The 23,125-nt window shown below is 46.8% G+C and overlaps 1 protein-coding gene across 1 annotated transcript; it reads left to right on the top strand.

The window, feature by feature from the left end:
• On the top strand, positions 1 to 23,101 carry LOC104037950 (tetraspanin-36-like). The gene is made up of 7 exons (XM_075726544.1): positions 1 to 60; positions 16,357 to 16,548; positions 17,402 to 17,476; positions 17,951 to 18,046; positions 18,640 to 18,792; positions 20,029 to 20,112; positions 21,554 to 23,101. Exons 1-7 carry the CDS (start codon positions 1 to 3, stop codon positions 21,638 to 21,640), a joined length of 747 nt encoding a protein of 248 aa, XP_075582659.1. The 3' UTR covers positions 21,641 to 23,101.
• The last annotated feature ends 24 nt before the right edge of the window (positions 23,102 to 23,125 follow it).

Genomic DNA, 23,125 nt, shown 5'->3' with positions numbered 1-23,125 from the left:
ATGGACTGCGGCGTGATCACCTCCAAGACCGTGCTGCTGCTGCTCAGCCTCGCCTTCTGGGTACCGCGACGGGATGCTGGGAGCCGGGTGGGGGGATGCGGACCCGCCTGGGTTACGTGGGGATCACGGTCCCGGGTGCTGGGTGCCGGGAAGGGCTCGGCAGAGGGAGACGGTGCTGTGGGACGTGACCGTCTTCTGGTTGACCGGGGTTTCCAGAGTTAATTGGGCATTTAGTTTATCGGCGTGCAGGTGACTCGTTTGTTCCTATAGGTAACCGTACACAAAGAACAAGAAGATTTGGGTTTTTAAGTTTCTGAGGGGAAAAAAAAAAAAGTTTCTGGAGTTTGTTTTGGGCTTTTTTTTTGCTGGGTGTTTTTAATGTAGTAGGTTTTTTTAGTAGTGTTTTTAAAGGCGTCTCATTAAAGCAATCTAGAAGCTAATTTGGGGACTGGAAACAAAACCGGAGCTGTTTGGCTGCAGCGGGGTGAGGGCATTACGCAGGGGTTTGGGGTGGGGAGTGTTTGGGGGAGGAAAACAGCCGAGCACTTTGTTCCAACTACATTTGGGTATAATTAATACCTTTCCAAATCACTTCCTCAAAAATTACTTACAAGCGATCAAAAAAAAAAAAAAAAAAAAAAAAGGAAGAGGGTGGGGTTGTGTACTTTTTAGCCTAAGCCCTGTTGGGTTTTGGGGGGGCTCAGCGTCGGGGGCTCGTGGCACGGCCGCCTTGTGACAGCGACGGCGGGGCCTGGGGCGGGTGACAGCTCGGAAGGGCGGTGGTTATTCCGGTAACCGCTGGCGGGCTTTTCCCCTGCGTGGGGAAGTTTGTGTACCCCCACACACACACACCCCATCACCAGCTGGGGACTCGCATGCTGCTCTCGGAGAAGGGGCCCAGTTCTGCCCCGTGTATCACGGTAGAGTGATTTGGGCATTCGCATCGGCTTTGTAGCGCTCGAGTAGTCTCAAAACGGGGTTTTAGGCAGGATGCTTTCAACGCGCCGGTGACAGCCTGGGTTAGGGTTCAGGACTGCAGCCGCCCCCCGCCTCTGCTCTTCCCCATCGCCCGGCTGAGCGCTGGCTAACGGGGAAGGCAGAGGACTTCTCTAAAGCAAGGAAGAATTAAAGAGAAGAACCAAAGGTTTCCCAAAGAGAGACCCTACATGGTGGGGGGGATGCAGAAAACAACAGAAATACTGCTTGAATTAAACCCTGCGGTCTCGCGGGGTGTTGTGCCTTGTTTTGTAATTACGGGACTTGCCGCTGGTCGTAGCGAGGAGCTTGCCCCCTTCCAGTCCTGTGCCTCCTTTAGCGGGGCTCAGCCCAATTTATTGCTGCGTGCGTTCCGGGTACCGCTCGTATCGCTAGCCTGACCCGTGTTTACTGCCGCGCGTCGAGTAACGTGATCTTACCGTGTATGTTGGTCGTGTGGAGGTTTTTTTGAAATACCTGCAGAGAAATATTGGAGCATCCCAACTGTGTGCGTGCGTGGAAATCCTCTGAGCTTCCGCTTGGGTGTACCTGAGATTAGCATCGTTGCTTGGCTTTTAAAGATCAAACAGCCTTATGTCCTTCTAGAAGCGTCTCTGGTACCTTTTTCTTCTGCTGTAGGGGAACTCTTTAATCATGACTGAAGCTATTAGGTGATCTAGATCCCCGGACAATCAGTAATTATCCTTCTGCATGTCCATGGCCTCTGAATTTGGGGTGACCCAGACCAGCCCTTTGGGTTTTTTACCCTACGAAGAGCAACGCAGCCCCAAAGCCTGTGGCATTTGGACGCTGCCGCCACCATTACGTGTGGTAATCGCATTCCTGCAGCAGAACTGCAGAACCTGGAATTCAGGTTTTCGGAGGGTGGGGAAGGAGGAGCTGACTCTTTTATTCCCTTTTAGAACACTTCTAACAGCTGGGGCTCTACAAGTAGAAGGCTCCAGATCATTATCAAAACACAAGATTTGCAAAGAACATTAAGTGACTTCTCTAAGGAGTAATGCGTGCTCACGCATTGCATGCTGCAAATCTTGCCCGGCTTGGAAATGATTATGGAATATAATTCACTACCTGTGTACTCTGCAGCCAGTGTAGTTATGGTGCTTTGACAAAGGTTGTTGCTTAGAAATGTCCTAAAAAGGCAGTAAAACCTCTTTTGGATCTCTGATGGTTATCAGAGTGCAGGAGCGAAGACAGATTTTGCAGAATAACAAATAGGGGCTTCCTAAATAAGGTGAAGAAGCAACTTTTCTCTTACCCACCAGGCTCAGCGTCATATCTGCGGGTCGTTCTGCTCCAGGGGGGTGGACTGGGGGGCTGTGGGTGAGCATAACCCCCACAAACAAGGTATTGATTGAAGCTGTTTTAACTACACAGTTACCAAGGGTGGTGCTTCAAGCTGTGGGAGATCTGCCCACCTCCAACGTTGCTTTTTAGCACCTGCTAATTAGGTCCAAGTGCGCGGTGATTTTGGTAAATGGGTGTTGGCCTGTTGTAGGGGAAGATGGGATGCTGGTTTAACTCAGACAACCTGAAAGAGGGAGAGGAAGGGTTGGAGGAGACTCCAATGTTCTTGCTAATGTCTTTGCGAGGGGACTTGGCTTGTTACTGAACAGGTCTCTGCTTCCAGAGAGGGTTTGGTATCCACCAGTAGTCCCGTGGACTTCATCGCCAAAAGGCCACCTTACGGCCACCTTACGTGTTGCTGCAGGTTTGCCCAGGTTTCCCATTCACTTTTTAGCAGAGGCGGGCATGTCCCCAGCCTTGCTTCACTTGCCTGATGGCAGAGAGGAGGATGAAGGTAAGTTATTGCCTGGGTGTTTTTAGCAGGACTGGTGGCTTGCAGAGAGCAGAATTTGACCTGTTGATAGCAACAGGACTGCCCAAAGGAGGAGAAGCCCAGGAGAGCGGTCCCAGCGCTGGCCCCTGGCAGGGTGTGCTCTCCCTGTGAGCGATGAAGCCGGACGTGGATTTCCCCAGCCGATCCCTGGCTCCCTCTGCGCCCGCACACGCTCTTGACTCTTCAGAAAACCCAGCTGGGCTCTGCCTCTTTGCTAAGAAGAGGTGTGAACTACAGTTTCCGGGCTGGGATTTGACTCCGGATGGTTGCAAGAGTCATCCATTGACTGGAGAATGGAGAGGAGCTTTGCCTTCCCACCAGGTCCCTGTTGAGGATGTCCCAGCACTGCAAAGCTCACGGTGGCCGGTTGTCCCCCATCTGTCTTCTCCACCCTACATCAGGTAGTTTTTGCAAATTTCTTTGGATTTGTGACCCAGGAGTTTCCAGTGAGCACAAAATCAAATGTGTTTTGGGGTATTACTGTCATCTGCGCTTTGAGGAGATGCTCAGGCTGGTCTGAGCATCCGGGAGTATTTGTCTATTTGGTCTGTGCTTTATCTCCTTTGCCCTTGGTGCATCCAAGACCAAAAGCTCCTTGTTTTCAACCTTACAGTCGTTTGCTGAGTGATATGAGAGGGTGCCCTGGAAGCTCAAGCAATCACAGTATTGCTGTGGTATCGCTTTTAAATAATTTTTGGTAATTGGGAGGGATAAACGTATCTGTAAAAAAAGTTCCTGCGTTTGTGAGTGGTTTGAAATCACTCATGCCAGCGCTGGGCATTTTGGGAATGCTCACTCTGAAGCTTCAGTCAGAGAGAAATCGGGTGGATACTTGAAAAATAAATTAAAAACCCTAGTGAGGATGGAATTGTCCTAGTCCCTAGATGGAATTGAAAATGTAGTGAATAGCAAAGGTTATATTGGAGATTACTGGTGCTAGAAACACATTTATTTTTAAGGATGGAGGTATTCTCCGAAGAGTCATTAGAGGTCTGGGTGTCAGCGGCCCTGTGACCTGTTTCTCACCTTTCCTCCATCTGTTCTTAGGCAAATCCTTAATCCTGCCTGTAGCTGCCTGCTGTGCGCGACAGCGAGGGACAGGCAGCTCTGCCGGGTTTTAATGCCATGTGCGATACTTGAGAGGCAGATGGAAGAGCTGTAGAAGCTCTCCTCCTCGCTCCGGCTCAGGGAAACGATGCTGATCGGCCACGGGGTCAGTCTGACTCACAGCAGCGTCCGTGGTGGAAAAAGCTGCTTAACCAAGAGCTTAATTTTTTTTTTTTTTTTTTTCTTTTTAGCACATCCAGCAAGTAAAGCTGGGGTCATTCATCCACTTCTGAAAGGGCTCAGGACAGGCTTCCTCCCGGGGCTCCTTCTTTCTGCCCCTCTGATGGAGCCATGGTACTGGCTGGGGTCCCCGGGACCCACGGCGCGATGAGCCAGGGAGGACTGGGCGACGTTTTGACCCAGCGTGAAGAGCGTTGGGTGGGAAGCAGAAAGCGGTGGGTTCATTTCTAGCTCTGCTGCGAAGTCGCTGCTGAACCCTGGATGGGGAAAAAAAGCCGTGTGAGCTGGAGTGGTCACTGGACGGGGCTGATGCCAGGGCTTGGTATCAGACTTTGGCATTTTGGCGTGAACCACTTGAGTGTGCCTTGAAAAGCAAGGTTCCTCCTTATTTTAAACTACTCTGCCCAAAATCAGGAAGCAGAACTTAACTGACTTTCAGGAAAAATGCGCTTTGCTGTATGCATAGGGGCCTCATGGACAAAATTAAAACTAAATGTTGGTGCGGTGTGGTCAGGAAAGGGGAAGTGTTCAGATGGTGATGCAGAAATGGTGTGAGCAACTTTACCCTTTCCTGTGCGCTCCTGGGGAAAAAGCTTCGTCTGACTGTCCCCAGCGATCCCTGAGGCTGTGAAGAGGCTCCTGTCGGACAGCGGGGCTGTGGGTCCGGTCCTGAAAGCACTTCGCTCTCTTTGTGAGTCTCATCGTTTGCAGCTCTCCAAAACCAGAGGTCTGACGTTACAGAATTGCCTCTGATAATTACAGCTGCTCGAGAGGTCCCATTTTGTTACCCCTCTGCAAGAAGTTCAGAGCTTGCGGACGCTTTATCCAGAGGGAATAGAAAGTGGCTCTTTCCCCTAGCTGATGTATGAACTGGGCATTTCCTTCATTTGCCCCAAAAGCGTGGCACTGCCAAGCTGCGTTTGCTTTACGGCGGAGCTGGCAGGATCCCTTTCTGTCAGGAGAATCCCCACCTGTGCTCTTCCTTACGGGAAGAGGCACGCACCAGCCGCGTGGCCCCGCCGCCCCGCTCTCCTGCTGCCCGCGTCCCTCACCTTGCAGCTGGTGACAAGCAATATTTCAGGGCAGATTATGGTGACATCTGCCCCGTTACCAGCTCCGCGAAGTTTCCCCAGGCTTTAGGATTAGCTGCGCTGTGGTTTAGGTGCACTTCTTTGCTGTTCGGTTCCTAGCTTGTGAGGTGGAAGTGGCAGGATCTGGTGGCTGAGCCAGGAACAGCTTATTAAGGAACTAGGGTGGTTCTGAAGGCAAATATTGAACTAGAGGGTGTTTTGTGTCTGAACCAGCTGTTCAGATCCAAACCAGCTTGGCAGCGGCTGATAAATCCATCCACGCTCAGCTGCAGGTATACTCGCAGCAGGCTCTGCAGTATGTCTCTGTATTTGGGGAGAATAAACGTGAACAGGGTGGTGCTGCTTTCTCCTAAGAGCGGTCCTGCTGTCCTCAGAGGTGCGTGATGCTCTGTGATTTTGATTAGCAGCAGCACCCTAACCCCAAGGCAGAGGTTTAAGCATTAGAAGTCAGAGGATTTGGGGCAGGATTCCTCACTTTGCGCTGGTGCGCAGTGTCTCCACGAGGACATCCCACCGCTTATGCTTTGTAGGATACGTGCTGGCTTTCAGGGATGGGAAAATAACCCCACAGTTAGGCTCGGGGAACAGAAGATGACATGCACCAAGCCAGGAAACACGAAATTGCCACTCTACCCTTAATTGGTTTAGTGGTGGACATGGTAATGTTAGGTTAATGGTTGGACTGGATGATCTTGAAGGTCGTTTCCAACCTAAATGATTCTATGATTCTATGCTTGGACAACTCTAAGGAGGACACTTATTTCATATATCTTGAAAACAAACCCACTAAAACCAGAATCCCCTCTTGAGTGTATGGGGTTGCAGCATGTAAAAACTGCAAGTAGATGTTGGTTTAGGGTTGTGGAGGGTGTTTTTTCCCCCTCCTGAAAGAGAGCCACAGGTTTCCAGAGCCTTTTGGCTGCTGCTGATTGTTTTCATTTGAGGAAGAAAAGGAAAAAGCAAGCGCTTCCCATCATACCCACCAACCGACCCTGCGGTGTGTTTCGAAGGCAAGCTGAAACATGCCCCGTAGTTGTACATCGCAGCTGAATATTTAGATATAACGTACTTAGAAGAGTCTCCCGTAGCTTTGTAGGCTCAGTACAGTTTTGTTGGTTAGGTCCCACCTCTGTACCTCACGTGAGGTGACTGTGATTTAAAGGTTTTGTAATTGTGGCTAATGACTGGCACAAGATCAGTGGTCAGCCTCTCTTTATGCTGTTGGTGCTGCTGGCAATTGAGGCCAGCTTGGTAGGGCCTCACAGCTTTGGTGCTTTTTGCTCCGATCTAAAGCCAACTGGCTGAGTTCAGTATTTTTTATTATTTTGCAAATCAATGTTTTCACAACTTGAGAGCCTGAGGGAACACAGAAATGTGTGTGCTAGGTTTTTAAATTGCCAATTGCTTTTTCCCCGCCCCCCCCGTAGAAAAAAGTGGAGAAAGAGTTGAAGCTATGGGCTTCCAAGGCCTCAGAAGCTAAAGGACCTGTAGGAGAGTGGGGAGCAGAGCAGAACCACGCATGTCCTGGAAAGCAGCTTGGCAGAAAAGGCTCTGGGGGTCCTGGTGGGCACCAAGCTGACCATGAGCCGGCAACGTGCCCTTGCTGCAAGAAGGTGGAGGGTATCCTGGGGTGCATCAGGAGAGCGTTGCCAGCAGGCAGAGGGAGGTGGTCCTGCTCCTCTGCTCAGCGCTGGTGAGGCCACGTCTGGAGCACTGCGTCCACTGCTGGGCTCCCCAGTAGGAGAGATGCAAACATACTGGAGAGAAGGCAATGAAGATGATGGAGTGGAACATCTCTACTATGAGGAAAGGCTGAGAGCTGGGACTATTCATCCTGGAGAAGAGAAGGCTCAGGGCACTCTTACTGATGTACATAAATACCTGAAGGGAGGGTGCCAAGAGGACGGAGCCAGGCTCTTCTCAGTGGTGCCCAGTGACAGGAGCAAAGCCAATGGGCACAAACGGAAACCCAGGAAGTTCCCTCTGAACACTTCTTCGTTGTGAGGGTGACCGAGCACTGGCACAGGCTGCCCAGAAAGGTGTTGGGAGTCTCCATCCTTGGAGATACTCAAAAGCCACCTGGACATGGTCCTGGGCAACCTGCTTGAACAGGGGGGTTGGACCAGATGACCTCCTGAGGTCTCTTCCCACCCCAACCTTTCTGTGCTTCTGTGACCTTGTGCTGTACTGGCACGTGGCTGGCCTGCCCGGCGGTGGCTGTGAGCTATATGTGGCCAGGAGCTGCAGCACATGGTGGGTACATCCCCTCCGTAGCAGTTGTTGACTGCGTGGCCATCTGATGGGCATGCTGCAGCCCGCCTGCTGCTCTGTGCCGCAGGTGGAGGGCCGCACGCTGTCCTGGACAGAGCCAGATCACACAAATGCAGCAATAGTTTTATTGTTCGGAGAAATTAATACTGTAAGCGGGGTAGGAAGTGGTGGCTGAAGCCAGGAGGTCCCTCCTGGCCGGCAGTTTTAAACCCGGGACAGGAAAAGGGAGAGGAATTTGTGCAAGTGGGATGGGAATTGCTGAGGTAGGGTTGCCCTAATTGCTGGGGAAAAACCAGCTCTGCCTCGGGCCAAGGGAGACTGTCAGGTCTGGGGAGCTGCGTGGTCTGTAGGGGCTAAGTGGAGTTTTAAATGGGAGTCATAATGTCGTTAAAGCGAGCATAAAATGAAGAACGCTTTCTCAAAAGTGCTCAGTGCCTTTGTGTCCCCCTGAAGGCACCAAAAAACCTGTTGACTCCATGGAAATGGAGTAGCGCAGCAGCTAGGGAGGACTTGAAAATCTGATGGCAAATGGGAAGAATAAAATCTGTAGTACAGTAAAGCAGCGAGGGAGCCAGAAAGAGTAATTCCCCTTGCCATGCATGCTGGCTGTTGGGTAATAAAATAAATTATTTATGGAGGAAACGTTGTGCAAACACTTTTGAGCAGAGGATTTACCTGTCAAGGTAAATCAAAACCTGTTTTTGTACACAAAAAAAAAACCAAAACCAAGGAGTGTCTTCTGCGTTAAGGAGAGACTGTGCAGCTGTAATTGAGACCAGTGTTGCTGGGGCTCGATTCTAGATATGGGGGGCATGGAGACAGCACAGTAGCAGCAAACACTTGGCAAACTAATAATCCAAGATGATGTCCTACTCTGTCCTCTGGCAAATTGAAATTGCTGAAAAGGTGATAGCATCCCAGTGAATGTAGCTGTTGGATGTGAAGGCAAAACATCGGTATCAGGTATTGTATTGGGTGAGGTGCTCTCACTTAAATCACTGCTACGCAAAGATACCGGTGAAAAAAGTGGTTTTCAAGTCTTAAAAATAACTAGAACACCTCTGTGAGCTGACTGTCTAATGAAGAACTAGAAGGGAATGGTTCAGAAAGTGTTTGTGTGGGTATTAATAGTTCTTGCAGTATGTATTTGTAGTAGTTTGCTGCAGAAAACAACTGCCATTACTCTTTTTAAAGATGAACAGTATTATTTACCAGATTTTTCTTTGCCCATACAAAGTTCATGATAGGGGACAAAGTCAAATCAGTTCAAGTTTTGTGCTGGCCATGGGAAAGTCCCGTCCAATGCGGGAGAAATGCTTTTAAGTCTCATGGTCTCAGCTCTTTTACTGTATAGAGGATGCATCTTGCTGAACACACTTGTTTGGTGAATTTGGAATTTAACCTGTTCTTACAGCTTTTCCTTTTACCACTATAGCTTTGTTACTCTGTATTTAACTGACCAGCCTTTTAAAAAGAAAATCCTATACTGGCCCCCATTAACAGACCAAATGATCAAATCGACACTCTGAAATTGGAGGATGCTGAGAGAAACCTTAAAAAAAAACCCCCACAAAACCTCAAAACACTGCCTTTTAATTTCATAGATAGTAGTTTAGCTCTTTTATTGTATTGCAGTTAGGTTTGGTGGGAGGAGGAAAGAAGCCTATGCTGATAAATGCAAACAAACACAAACTTCTGTTCCCAGCAATCATGTAAAGTGTACCTATTAAAACAAAGAAGGGAAGGTGGAAAAGTATCTGTTCTGCCTGACTGATAGATGCAAATTTTGTTGGTTTTTTTTTGTTTTGTTTTCTTTTTCAGAGCACTTGTATAGAGGGAAGTTTAAGGGGCCCGTCCTATGGCTGTGACATTGATAAAGTGTCGTGAAGTATTTGCATGGCCATAAGTCTCTCTAGAAGGGCGGGGGCTCATGGTCATCAGCAGATAAAAAATTCCCCTTCTGACGGTGGGACACAAGGTAAAAACCATAGAATGGTTTGGGTTGGAAGGGACCTTAAAGATCATCTAGTTCCACCCCTCCTGCCACAGGCAGGGACACCTTCCACTAGACCAGGTTGCTCAGAGCCCCGTCCAGCCTGACCTTGAACGCTTCCAGGGATGGGGCATCCACAACTTCTCTGTTCCAGTACCTCACCACCCTCACAGTAAAGAATTTCTTCCTTATATCTAATCTCAATCTCCCTTCTTTTGGTTTAAAGCCACTACCCCTTGTCCTATCACTATGTGCCCTTGTAAAAAGTCCCTCTCCAGCTTTCTTGTCTCCCCGCAGCCTTCTCCTCTCCAGGCTGAGCACCCCCAGCTCTCCCAGCCTGGCCTCACAGCAGAGCTGCTCCAGCCCTCGCATCATTGCTGTGGCCTCCTCCGGCCCCGCTCCGACAGCTCCATGCCCGTGCGGTGCTGAGGGCCCCCGAGCTGGGCGCAGGGCTGCAGGCGGGGTCTCAGCAGAGCGGAGCAGAGGGGCAGAACCCCCTCCCTCGCCCTGTGCCCACGCTGCTCTGGGGGCAGCCCAGGACACGGTTGGCCTTCTGGGCTGCCAGCGCACATTGCCCGCTCGTGTCCAGCTTTTCATCCCCCAGTGCCCCCAAGTCCTTCTCTGCTCTCAACCCCTTCACCCCCAGCCTGTACTGACACCGGGGCTGCCCCGTCCCAGGTGCAGGACCTTGCACTTGGCCTTGTTGAACTTCGTGAGGTTTGCACGGGCCCACCTCGCAAGCCTGTCAAGGTCCCTTTGGATGGCAACCCTTCCCTCCAGCGTGTCAACTGCACCACACAGCTTGGTGTCATCGGCAAACGTGCTGTACTTTTTAAAAATGTATAAAATCTACTGTTTTCCAGCAGCTGTCCTGCTCTGCATCAGTGAGACAGCTCAGGTTCCTCACAGCCACCCAGTCCTATCCCTTTCTGTTTCACGGGCAAGACTGAATATTCGCGGTGCTGTGTGTGCATTCTGTGGCTGGAGAGAGTTCCAGCTTGTTATATACGTTCCTGCAGCAGAGCATCACTGCACACCTGCCTCCCAGGCTCAGCCGGCTGGGCTAAGTATGGAAGAGGTGTGTGAAGTCAACTTGGTGAGTAACCCTGCCCAGGTCCTGCCCAAACATCAGCTTAGGAAAACCCGGTTGTTACGGCTTTGCTTTCTTTTTGCTCAACCCCAACAATGAGTTCATTGTTTGCACTCAAACAGCTTAAGATCTCTGCTTTCTGTCAGGGGTGCGGGATATGAAAAGGCAAGTAATTCAGGTGTTAGGTCCTGGCACGATGCGAGCTGTGGTGGGCGAGACAGCAGAGACAGTCGCAGCTTTCTTGCCCAGCTGTGAAAAGGGGCTTTCTTGCAAAATTTCCGTTTACCTCATCTCTTCAGCTTGTCTTACGGGTATCATCAGCATTGTAAAGACATGCCAGCAGCATTTCCTGAAGCCCCAGTGAGTCAGCCGGGGATGTCTGGGGAGGAAGAGGTAAGGGTAGGACGTTCTGCTTGCCATTGCTGGTGGACCACGGCAACGTGCAGGCAGCGATGCAGCCCTGCAGACCAGGCGAACTGGTTCTCCCGTATCAGCCTTGCCTCGCTCCTTGGCTGCCTGCGCTGGGGTTTGCGCCAGCTGCGTTGGGCCGAGCCTCTTCCATGCGTTGCGTGATCCTATTCTGCACCGAGTTCTTCTGAAAGAAAGCGTCCAAGCAGGAGACTAAAAAAAATTGTGAAGAACAATAACAATTTCTAGTCTGAATTTCTTGGAATAATCCTGGCAACCTTGTATATAATCTTGGATGTGTTTGAGAAGGTGTTTGACTAATCATGGAGAAGGAATTATTTGACCTCCTCCTCCCCAAAAGGAATTGCTTAAACTGGCCTTTGTATTTGTGAAATATTCTTTTTTTTTCTTTTTCTTTTTTTTTTTTTTGAGCTCCAAAAGAAATCTGTTTAATTAGGAGTACTTTACACACTTGACTTAAGGTCTACCTTCAGCAGTGCAAAGGACATTGCTCGTTGTATTCCTTTTCTAGAGAAGTTTCACCTTAGATCTAGGAATGGGCTGAAGGTTTTGCAATGTTGGGGGAAAATCCCTCCACCGGATTTTGAACTTGCCTTAAGTACTGGGAAGGCTTAAGAGATTTATGTTCCGAAATATTTTTCTTCTCCACGTTCGAAGTTTAGCTCTGGGGCTCATGTGGAAAAATAAAACAGGGAACAGATAGCTACCTGAAACGCCTTCCACTCCTGAGTGACCCTGCTTGTCAGGGTTCAAAGTCTTCGCTTTGAATTAAAAACTATAGGTGAAGTCATGGCTGTTTCTCAGTTTGTGGGGAAAAAGCTGAACTTCCTTTAAGCCAGGTCTTTACCCCAAGTCTCTTATTTTTACCTCATTACACTTCCTTTTTCTGCTTGGAAGCAGAAGTTTAGAAATTGTAATAGACCTCTTCCTGGCTGTGTTTTGTTTCTGACCAGAACCCAGACAATCCTGAGTGTTGCAATAAAACATGCTGTGATAGTGCCGGTCTGTATTTGCATTGATAAAGTTTGGGCAGGAATCTCCTTGTACTCAACGCTGGACCCTCTGATGTTGCCTTACTGTCGTGGAGCTTTGCTAGTCCTGGCTTTATAGGGCTTCTGTAAATTGGCTTCACAATGTGGTTTTGAATTTGTGGTAACCCTTTACTAGCAAGAAAGTTTTTCTTAGTTTCCCACAGTTGGTCTGTATTTAGCATTTCCTGTGCATGCTTCCTTTGCTTGTGCCTTGAGCACGCTGAAAATAGGTAGAAAACCGAGTATAGAGAGGAGAGATGAAGAACGTGTCTGTTGTCTAAATTGCTTGCAGAAGCATAGTGGAAATATTGGAGGATTCTTTTTGTGTAAAACATCCTATAGGAAGATTAAATAATGAAGCAGGCTGTCTTTAAGACTGTCTTTAGAAGTACAGAACTACTTGCAAAGGCTGGTGCTAGAGTTATGCAAAAGAGCTGGCCTTTATGTTCTCTGAATGAGAAACGATTAACTTTGCACTTTGCACATTAATTTTTACACATTAACTAAGTCACAAGGCTGTTTCGTTGTCCACGTTTTGGCATGACATTGCTGCTGAATGCGGATGACTCATTTACTTGCCAAAAACGTGGCTTATGCTTTATTTGTACCCTGGCTATTCGGTCTGTGCTGCCTTTCCTGCGGTAAAGTCACCCCTGCTCCATTTCCCCAGGGACTGCCTTCCTCCATCAGGAACCTTTCCGAGGGTCTCACGATTCTTCTGGTTTTCTCTTGGGGCTGTGGGCGCTCAGCGGTTGATGACAACTGGTGGGACATCCCAGCCTGGGTGCCGAGCTGCACCAAAGGCCGACGGCCTCAGGAAAAACGTTCTCATTAGTGGCTGTGCCCAGATGCAAGCACCTGGTTTAAAAGTGCACGTGCAGGAGGCTTCGTGCTGCTAGTGGCCGGCTCCTTCTTTGGTTTAGGGTGACTACCTGGGAGTCCTTCTAGCCTGGAGTTTGTAAAGCCGTAACTCGGCCCTGTGTTAGGTTTGTGGTGATGGCAGCAGCAGAGAGACTGAGGACGAGGTGCTTTTGAGGTACAAGCACGGTGGCTGGGGGTGTTGCCATGTTGTGTCTGTATTCATAGTGGAGGATTATGACTCGGTGCATGCCGAGTTAATGGTTGGTTAATGGTTGGACTGGATGATCTTAAAGGTCTTTTCCAACCTGAACGATTCTATGATCCTATGCTGGGGAGTCATGGTGCACCTGCCTGAAATTTCCCAAAAACCTGAGAAACCAGAATACCATTGCTCTCCAGCCATACCCGTGTTTACCAGGAAGGCTTCAAAACCCAGCAACAAATGCAGTCAGGGGTTACAGTCAGGATGGGAAAACTTGAAAATAACTACGGCATTATTCATGTAACACTTCTAGCCATGCAGTAGGGAGAAGTTTTTGTCAACCCGGAGCACCATGCTCTTCCTGCTGTGGTCACTTGGATGTTTTCCACAGCTTCCATGGAAGCAGGGGCCAAACTCTGAACCCTTTTAGGAACTGCGTGAGCTGCTTTCCAAGCTGGTGCTGGCCCAGCTGAGCAGAGCGCTTCTGTGGGTAACAAAAGGCCCTGCATCCCGTCTTGAACCTTGTGTCCTGAGTGACTGTGATCTGATTCAGAAGTCAGGATGCTGCATTCATTAGGTTCGGGATATTAACACTGCACAAAAGCTATGAAGGAATAAGGAAAAAGTTATAAACTAGATATATAACTTTAGTCTAGTCTACCCTTGATTGGCTTAGAGTAGACTTGGTAGTGTGGGTTAATGGTTGGACTGGATGATCTTAAAGGTCTTTTCCAACCTAAACGATTCTATGATTCTATGATTCTGTATGTAGCATGGTTTTTTTTTCCGGAAGCTCTGTTTTCCCCTGGAAACCTCAAAGCCTTCCAGAGGGAGCTCACCTGGAGGAAGGGTACAGAAAGCTCCATCGCTTTGGCCTTGCTGCAATAAGTTGGTTTTGCTTCTGGTTGTCCTAGGGATGGCAGTGGGAAGCAGAGCTCCCTTGTGGGCCTCTCTGAATTTCCAAGTTTCTCTGACACTTTCAGGGAGATGCAACTTTTTTTTTTTTTCTTAGAAATGTTTTAACGTGAATGAATTATCTCTATCCAATTTAACTTTTTTAGGCTCACTTTTTAGCATGTTTCAAATAAAATACATCTTTTAGTCCAGCAAATGGAAAAGTGGCTGCTTTTTTTCCAGATGAAGAATACTGAAGTAAAACTTTATTTTTTTAATGCTAAATTAAAACCAAACAAATTCTACTGCAGATTACTCCATCTTAAACCTTAAAAACAAACAAATTCTACTGCAGATTACTCCATCTTAAACCTGGGGGCAGAGCCGCTTGTACTGTAGTGTTTTGAGTGTGGAAGAAGCCCTTAAAAGTTCCTAGTAATTCTGCATTGTTTTCACTGGGTTTGGGGCCAATTTGGCTAAACACGGTGCTCAATAACCCTAGAAAATGTTAGAAAGAAAGGATATAGTGGGCAAATCCTGTCATCGCATTTTCTCCGTGATGATGGATAGTTAGCCCAAGAGTGTTGCTTCCTCCTCCATGGCTGCCCTTGCCCAGTTGATGCCATTCTGGAACGGAGAAGAGGTGGACAGTCGCACGTGGATCCAGCTCTCCAGGCCAGAAAGATGGGATGCGCTTTTTGGGTTATACACCTTGGTTTTTTTGTACAATTGAAGGCACGGCAGGATGGAGGTGCAGTGTCCCCAGCCCCACATTTAGTGCTCCTACCACCCCAGGGACTTTTCCTGTCCCACTTTCACTACAAGAGCATAGTGTTGGAGGAGGAAGAGGTGAGGTTGCTCACGGTGGTGAAGGCAATGGTGGCCTTTGAGCTAAAGTGGTCTCATCCTTTCCCTGCATCCCTAAAAAGGGGTGGGAGGAAGAAGCCTGTATGCCTGCAGACATGGAAATGGGAAAGAGATTTTTCCTCAATGAGAGGAAGAGTTAAAGGAAGTTTTAGGAACTGCTTTAATCATTAGCACTGCCTGAAAACGCGATGCATGTGAAGAAGAAAAAAAACCTCTTGAGAACTGGTGATGCTATTCCTTTTCCTGATATCTCACTTGGTAGAGAACCTGCTGTATCTGAGCCCCAACACAGCAGGATCTTGCACGACATGTGCTAAATGTCTCTAAGGGTTAGTTTGATCCCGGTTTCATCACTTGGGGCATCTGGTCCCGGTAATTTTGAGGTACAGGCAGTGTCCCAGAATGTGAGAGTGGCGTGGGATGAGAGCTGTCTGAAATGAAGGATGTCACCTGCACTTGGAGGTAATTGAAGGGCAGGCACCAGACGTGGCTGGAGGGGAAGGAGCCAAAAAAGGTAAAGGAATTAGCAAGTCCTAGCTTCAGTGTGAGGAGTGTTCGATTTAATTAACATGTACAGCACTGGGGGAAGTAATGAACTGCTCGTAAGCTGCATGATGAAATCCAGCTGTAGCCTATTGAAAACAAACAGACTGTTTTCCCTCAAGTTTCCAGAACATGAGTACAGACAGTGCTTCATTTTTACAGGTGTAGTCTTGTGCTGCAGGATTATAGAGGGTGGATGAGCTGTTGTAACTTTTGAGAGAACTTTTTTATGCCATTGGTGAGGCATCGGCAAAGCACTGCTGACTCTGTCGGTGTTATTTCCAGGGCTGTACCCAGTTCTGTGGATAAAAGCCTTCCATCTCCAGGGCTGCTGGTTGGGCAGCTGTCACTGGTGCGCTGTATGTTGGCCTCAACTGGTAAAACATCCTTTTGGAGGAGAGTTTATTTTAGAGGATGCAGAAATCTGTTTCCTCCAGGAAAAGGAGGGACTGTGTGTTGCTGAGATCAAGAACATTTGTGCCTTAGTGATGAATGCTCTTGTGGGAGTGGAAAGGATGAGTTATTTCCAAAAAAAAAACCAAACCAACCCAAAAAAAACCCCCAAAACCACCCCTGTGGTGATCATCTTAAAAGTTGATCCCTCCAAATGCAGCCTTGGGTAGGACGTAGGGGATCTTGGGTAGGAGGTGTGAGCTTGGCCCTCTGCAGAGACACAGACTGATGCACATTGATAGACTCCCGTGTTTCAGCTCCACTAAAGTGGTGCTTCGTTAGCAGAGGAGTGATTCACGGGAAGTGAATTTTGTCTTCTCTGTGTTAAAGTTTGAATGGGTAGCTAGTTTCAGATGCAGCATTTTTTTTTTTTCTAGATCTCTGCACACTGTAGTCATTACTTCTAAAGTTGAAACGTTAACTGCACTGTTACAAAAAGGTCCGTATTTACTTTCCTGGGCAGATGCTTAATAAATAACTGCTAATAACTTCCTTTACTCCATTTCAGGGAGCAGCAGCTGGTCTCAGCTATGTTGGGGCCTATGTCATTAACACCTATAAGAGCTACGACAACTTTCTGCAGGACAAGTATGCTCTGCTGCCAGCCACGATCATTATTTGCGTCGCTGTGGTAATGTTCATCATTGGGTTGATGGGCTGCTGTGCCACCTTCCGGGAGTCTCGAGTTGGTCTAGGGCTGGTGAGTGTTGCACGTTCTTGCATGTCCTCTTCTTCACCCTGTTGCATGGTATGGGAGGTGTTATGCTAGACCTTCTCAGGATGCACAGAACAAAAAGTAAAATATTATTCTGAAAGACACTGCTTGAAGCACTGCTCCGTCGCAGGAGTTACGTACTGCTGTGATGCACTGATTAATGGTGAGTGAGGTGCAGGCTAAATTATTAGCTGCGTTGCTTGTACAGGCAAATCCCCACAGTCACGGGCAGTTTCATGGCTCTGCCGCAGCTAGCTTGCTGGAGATAAGTGTGGAGAGTAGCAAGTATCGAGAAGAAGGGTGATGGTGAGGGAACAGGAGGAGAGGTGAATTTCCAAAGCAAGCAAAGAAAAAAAAAAAAAAAGTATTTTTCTGCTGACTTCAGTTCTCTGAATCCTGAAAGTATGGCCCCACTTCTTTTAGAATGAGTTTTAAAAATCTGGAAAGATTCAAGCTGAGTAACTTCAGGCCCCCAGCTCACGCCTTGAAGGCAACATGACCTCAGCAAGCAGTGCCCGATGTACCTAACTAAGCTGCTGCTTTATTTGTGCAGTGTCCTGTTTGACAGCCGCCTTGTGAAGGCTCTTCACACAGATCGCATCATGGCAGCGCTCAGGAGGCTGCCTACACTGGGCACAGATCCTGTGGAACCGCAGTCCTAAGTCCCAGCCATGCACAGTAACCTCCCGCTCTAAATTATTTTCTAGAAACTATTTTGATTGGAGAGGCAACAACAGATAACAAAAGCTTGCCACTATAAATTAATGTGATGGGTAATGCCCAATTGAATTCAAATGCTGTGGAATTCTTCCTTACAGTCTCCTTCTTTTACTTGCAGTTCTTGGCCGTTATCCTGGTTATCTTTATTGCAGAAGTATCTGCTTTTGTCCTGGGATTCGTTTACAGAGAAAAGGTAAGCAAAGAATTAGTGTCCCTGTATTAACCTAAAAGTAAAGAATAGATCTTGTGTTGTTAGAGCATTCCAGTATATCCAGTTTTCTTGCACTTCATCCCCTGTCCTGCAATCTGCAAGGCAAGTGGGAATGGAGATGTCACCATGCGGTATGTGGATCAGTCTTTGTAGGGAACATGGTGAATACATAAAGTACCTGGCAGGCATTGCAACAATCTCTAAGTTGGACTGAACAGTTTTTGATGCTCACAAAGGAGGGCTCTTCCATCAGGGGAGGCAAGATTCTATCCAGGAACATGATTCTGGTTAAGTGCTACCTGCATTTTATCTAATACATTGCTTTTTTTTTTTTTTTTAAATTTTTTTTTTCCTCTGACTTAGTTGGGATACAGATCTTTTGGAGTTTCCACTAGATAAAATTCTTAGCTCTCATTTTAAAACAATATGGGGTTTTTTTTTTCCCTCTCTAAATAGGTAAAAACTGACGTGCAAGGCACAATGCACTCAGTCTTTGAGAAGTATGGTGGGAAAAATCCAGAGTCTACTGTTGTGGATTACTTGCAAGAACAGGTAAGAAAACATTTAAATTGTCCTGAGAATTATTTAGAAAAGAACAACTGGGTCTTAAACAAGGAATTTGGGCTGGGAAGGGAGGGGAAGAGGGTCAGTGTGGTCGTATCCTGGAGCACAGCTCTGCAGCTGTGTTTAGCATCTGATCCTCCAAGGCAATTGCGGATGCTCTCCGCTTTGCAGAGTTGGCATTTCCAGGTTCCTGGTGTGAAGTTCCTGTAAATGAATGATCTGGCTGACACGAGCGACCTTTGGATCTGACCAAAGGAGTACATATGAATAACTGCTGCTGAGAATCCTGTACCGTAAAACAGAAAATAGAAATATGACTATATCCTACAACCTGTCTATCCTGCAACCTGTCACTTTAATATTAGAGCTTTCACAAAGAATAAACTAATAAGGAGGTAATAGCGTATGACAGGAAGTCAATCTATTATATCTACTACTGTCTTCCTGAAATACTGCTGCTTGTAAATCTGCTCATACTGCGGGCAGCTCTTGCCCAGTGTGCGTAGGAGGGGTTCAACTCAGCATGAGCATTCAGGTTCAGATAGATTCATACATCCCTGTAACTATCCTGTGTTTGGCAGCTTCACTGTTGTGGGGTAAAGAACTACAGTGACTGGACAACCACGCAGTGGTTTAATTCCACCGGTAACAACAGCGTCCCTCTGAGCTGCTGCAGGCAAGATATGAAGAACTGCACAGGGCGTCTGGATCAGCCGCAGGAACTCAATACGCGGGTGAGGATAAAGGGCGCGGTTTCACAGCTGGGCCATGATCATTCTCAGCCAGCCAGAACCGATGAGGAAAGCACTTTAGACAGGGTTTAGGGATAACTTCATCCAATTCTTTCCAGCAAGTTGTCCCCCACACCCTCTTCCTCCCATAGTTTTCCTCTAGCTAACTTCCTTCTCATACTATTCATAAAAGCTCCTAGATGATGAAGGAGAGGCACCAGTCTGGATGTTTGGTCTTGTCCGTCTGCTGGTAACAGTCCTCCATTTCGTGTTGCTACAGAAGCAACGTGACAAGGCCAGAGCACTAGCTATGGGCACGTAGTTGTTCACACAGATCTGGGGTAGGGGAAGAGACTCTTCTAGGATTGACCATGAATCCAGAGAAGTGCATACCAGGTTCTTCACTCTGGGGCACAAGCCCATGAATTGCATTTTACAGACACCATTGACCAGCTGGGTTAGCTCAGTTGGCTAGAACACAGTGCTAATAACACCAAGTTCATAGGTTCAATCCCTGCTTACTGCAGGGGGGTTGGGCTCGATGATCTCTCAAGGTCCCTTCCAACCCAAAGCATTCTATGATGATTCTATGATCTTCCTGGCTCTGAGTTTTGGGCACTTTTTTCAGTGACCTGAGCCAGAGGAGATTCTGAGAAGCAGCTGGAGACAAGAAGGCTCTGGGGAGACCTCACTGCGGCCTTTCAGTACTTAAAGGGGGCTTAGAAGAAAGGCGGGACAGACTTTTCAGCAGGGCCTGCAGTGATAGGACAAGGTGTAATGTTTTTAAACTAAAAGAGGGGAGATTCAGGCTAGATAGAAGGAAGAAATTGTTTACAATGAGGGTGGTGAAGCACTGGCACAGGTTGCCCAGAGAGGTGGGAGATGCCCCATCCCTGGAAACATCCCAGGCCAGGCTGGACGGGGCTCTGAGCACCCTGATCCAGTTGAAGATGTCCCTGCCCATGGCAGAGGGTTGGGCTGGATGGCCTTCAAAGGTCCCTTCCCACCCAAACCATTCTGTGATTCTATGAAATGTCAGTGCCTCTCACCAAGCAAGAGGTGAATGACAAGCCATCGTGTCCGGAAGACAAGACTGGAAGCCCTCAGGTCTGCAGTGCTTGGTTAGACAGGCCTTACAAGGTCCTGCTTCCTTTTAAGCGTCGGGGAGGAAACAAAGCCAAAAAACATGCAGCTGAATTACATAGTCTGATTTGTTTTCACCCATCCCTTTCACGGCAGGGCTGCGCAGAGGAGCTGGAGGCTGGGCTGCAGAGCGTTATCAATTACGCTATGCTTGTAATCCTGGGGTTTGCCATCGTAAAGGTAAATGGTTTATCTTTTCCCTCATGGAAAATAATAGTTTTTATCCTTTGATCCCGGGGCTTTTTCTTCTACCATGTCCTACTAGCCTACAGCCTTTTCCTGGCTCTGAAGTAGACCCAGTCCTCTGTTCCTCACTTGTTTTCTTCCAACTTTCTCCATTTCATCTGCCTGACAATAAGGGGAGGAATGCAAAAAGCTAGTAGGGGATTTGGGATGGCAAGTCAACACAGAATCCATCTTGGTCATTTGGTAGGAAGTACAAAAAGCTGGGTGTGCTAAAAGGCCTAGATCTAGAATTCTTTATTAAAACAACCAGCTTTGCTGTATTTAACTGGGATGTAAAAAATTGCTCATCAAAGTTTGTTTTTAGATATAACCCAATGAATAGTCCTGTGTTTAGAGACCTGGAATCAAAATGGACTAGAAATATGACGAGGAATTAAATCAGCGGGGCTATTTATAGACTTATAAGATTGAATTAAATGAAATGTGAAGCCAGATCATCTTGTGGGTGAAAACTAGATTTGAAAAGCCCTGATGTAAAACTCCTCGCACTTGGCACATCACAAAGTTGCGTAGGCATTTCTTCGAAGATCTGACCCATAAATTTTTAGCCTGGTGGTTGGTTATTGTTTCCTGTACCTGTTCTCCAAGGTCAGTAGCCTGTTCCTTGTTGACAGAGATTTGAACCATTTCATAGCAGCAAAGTGGTTTTTCTTTGAATATCTGCTCTCTGTAGAGGAGTGGCTATGAGGTGAGCCAGTGCAGAACACTTACTGTTTTAACATCCCACTCCTGAACTCAATGCAGAAGCCAAAATCTGTCCAGATGTCATCTCAGGACTGGGGCTTGACTTAGTTAAGCTTTTCTTTTCCTAATTTTGGCCCTAGCAGAGAGGTGATTTTTTTTACAGCACTTGGTCTCATGGGCTTAAATGGCTCAGCAATGTTGTTTCCATCATTTCCCTTCCCTCTATAGAAGTGATGAGTTCTACGCTCCTGTTACATGTCCCGTTACTATTTGTGATGCACCCTCTCACCGGGATCTCCCCTGTGATCATCTCTACAGGTTGCCTTAGCATATTCTGCGCTATCTTTATTTGCATATTTTATATGCTTAAATATTTTACAGAACTCATTTTAAGTCCAGAATAATCCCATGCTTTCACTGAAATTTTTCCCATAGTAAGATACCTAGGAATTAACATGGATGTGTAAATTAGTGGGAGAAACTAGGGAGGAAAAAGTTGAGCTGGAACTCTAATTGGAAATTGATATGCAAAAAAAAAATCACTTTCTGTAGATGTATTTTCTAAGTGTTTTTAAATATGAAAAGAATGTCCTTGCTATGAGGAAAAAGTCTAATGAACATATAGATGTTGGCTCTGATGACTGAAACAAAATACAGCAGAACTAAATCTCTCTCTCTCTCTCTTTTTCAGTTCTTTGGCATGCTGAGTGTCTGCGTGCTTACATGCAAGAGAGAAGACAGTGGATATCAGCCTCTTTACTCAGGGGTGTTTGCTTAATAAAATGCAAAGATCTGTTGGTTTGGGGGCTTTTTTTTTTTGTGTTTTTTTTCTTCCTGATGATAAAACAGACTTGTAAAGATGGACGCTAGAGGACAATTTATGAACTTCTTGCTAAATATTTTATTTTATGTACGTGAAACAGAAAGAACATTGTGTATTGACTTGGGAAAGTTTCTTATGGGTGACCTGAAATGGCAATTTCAACATTCCGTGCCCTACAGTAACGCACCCTGATCTTGCATACCACAGCTTTCTGTAAGGTTATTGTAGGTTTGGATTTGTGACTTTAGATAGCACCAGATGGTGTAATAGACTCCAGAAAGAATCTTTCTTCTGCGGTTCTTTCCTCTATCCTTAAAACATGCAGAAGAAATGTTATTTTTAATCACTAAACTGATTGAGACTGCAGGAGGGGTTTCAGCTGTCTGCACAAACATCAGATAATTTCCATGGCATGGTTAAACAGCAAAAGAAACTTCTGAATGCCAGGTTCAAATATTCTTCATAAGCATGGGGAGTTAGAATACGTTTTCTCTATTATCTGATGGTGTTTCTAATTTTTTTTCTCCTTCTTTCGGTCGTATGTTGTAATTCAGTTTACTGCAGAGGTTGTTAGTGCAAGACAACCCCCATGTTTCAAGTCTAGAACAGACATTTGAGTTGTTTTTTGAAGCAGCTAGCAAATGTGAAGAATCCCAGGTGAGGAGGTGATGTGTGTTTTGAGCTTTTGTGCTCAGGACATCTCTCTTTGGCTTGGTTTTTTTTGTCTTTTTTGAATTATTATTATTATTAGACATTAAAAATTGCTTATGAAGCAGGCCTTTTGAAATTTTTTTTTCTCCTTTTACTAATGCTTTTATGGTTTGTCTAAAAGACAAGACTATGTCTCTCCATTGAACGTAGAAGTTGCAAGAGTTACGAGACGAGTACGGGCTGGAAGATGGGAGTCATAGGACACGCTGGGTCGGTGCGGTTGTGTAGACTGAAGGTCTGACCACTTTTCACCGCTAAAAATGTTAAGACGATGCATTCTTGCACCAAGCAATTTCAATAACGTATTGTCTGGCGGCGTCAGGCGACTCCTCGTTTGCTATTTTCCTTTCTCCTTAAAGCTCCGCTGAATGTGGTCGCTTCTTGGATTGCATCACTGCTTTAAAAATGGCTCTTCCTTAACACATTTGTATATTAATCTGCTTCTGAGTTCTTCAGGGTTTTTTTTTTTGTTGTTGTTTTTTAGTTGTTTTTACAGCTGTGATGTGGGGAGGGAGGGAACTCCAAGCTATTCTTTGTTAGGCAATTGTGGAAAAGCAACAGTGGATTTGGGGGTTTTTTTTGCTTGTTTTTTTTTTTTTGAGAGAGAGATAAGCACTCTATCCTTATCAGTAAACCTTTATAGCTGTAGCTAATTAGAAGAAAAGGAGTTTGGGGTAAATGTAAAGTCTTTATTTATCTTCTCCCCCCCCCCCCCCGAGAAAAAAAGCA

Source organism: Pelecanus crispus, chromosome Z, assembly GCF_030463565.1.
Source record: "Pelecanus crispus isolate bPelCri1 chromosome Z, bPelCri1.pri, whole genome shotgun sequence".
In the NCBI taxonomy this organism is placed as follows: domain Eukaryota; kingdom Metazoa; phylum Chordata; class Aves; order Pelecaniformes; family Pelecanidae; genus Pelecanus; species Pelecanus crispus.
This window is presented reverse-complemented; position numbering and strand designations above follow the sequence as displayed.

What these genes read in the sequence shown, in the direction of transcription:
- LOC104037950 (XM_075726544.1), top strand. Translation starts at nt 1, where the DNA reads ATGGACTGCGGCGTGATCACCTCCAAGACCGTGCTGCTGCTGCTCAGC. An exon ending in TGCTCAGCCTCGCCTTCTGG is followed by an intron (nt 61 to 16,356) that starts GTACCGCGACGG and finishes ACTCCATTTCAG; the next exon opens with GGAGCAGCAGCTGGTCTCAG. An exon ending in TGGGGTTTGCCATCGTAAAG is followed by an intron (nt 20,113 to 21,553) that starts GTAAATGGTTTA and finishes TCTCTTTTTCAG; the next exon opens with TTCTTTGGCATGCTGAGTGT.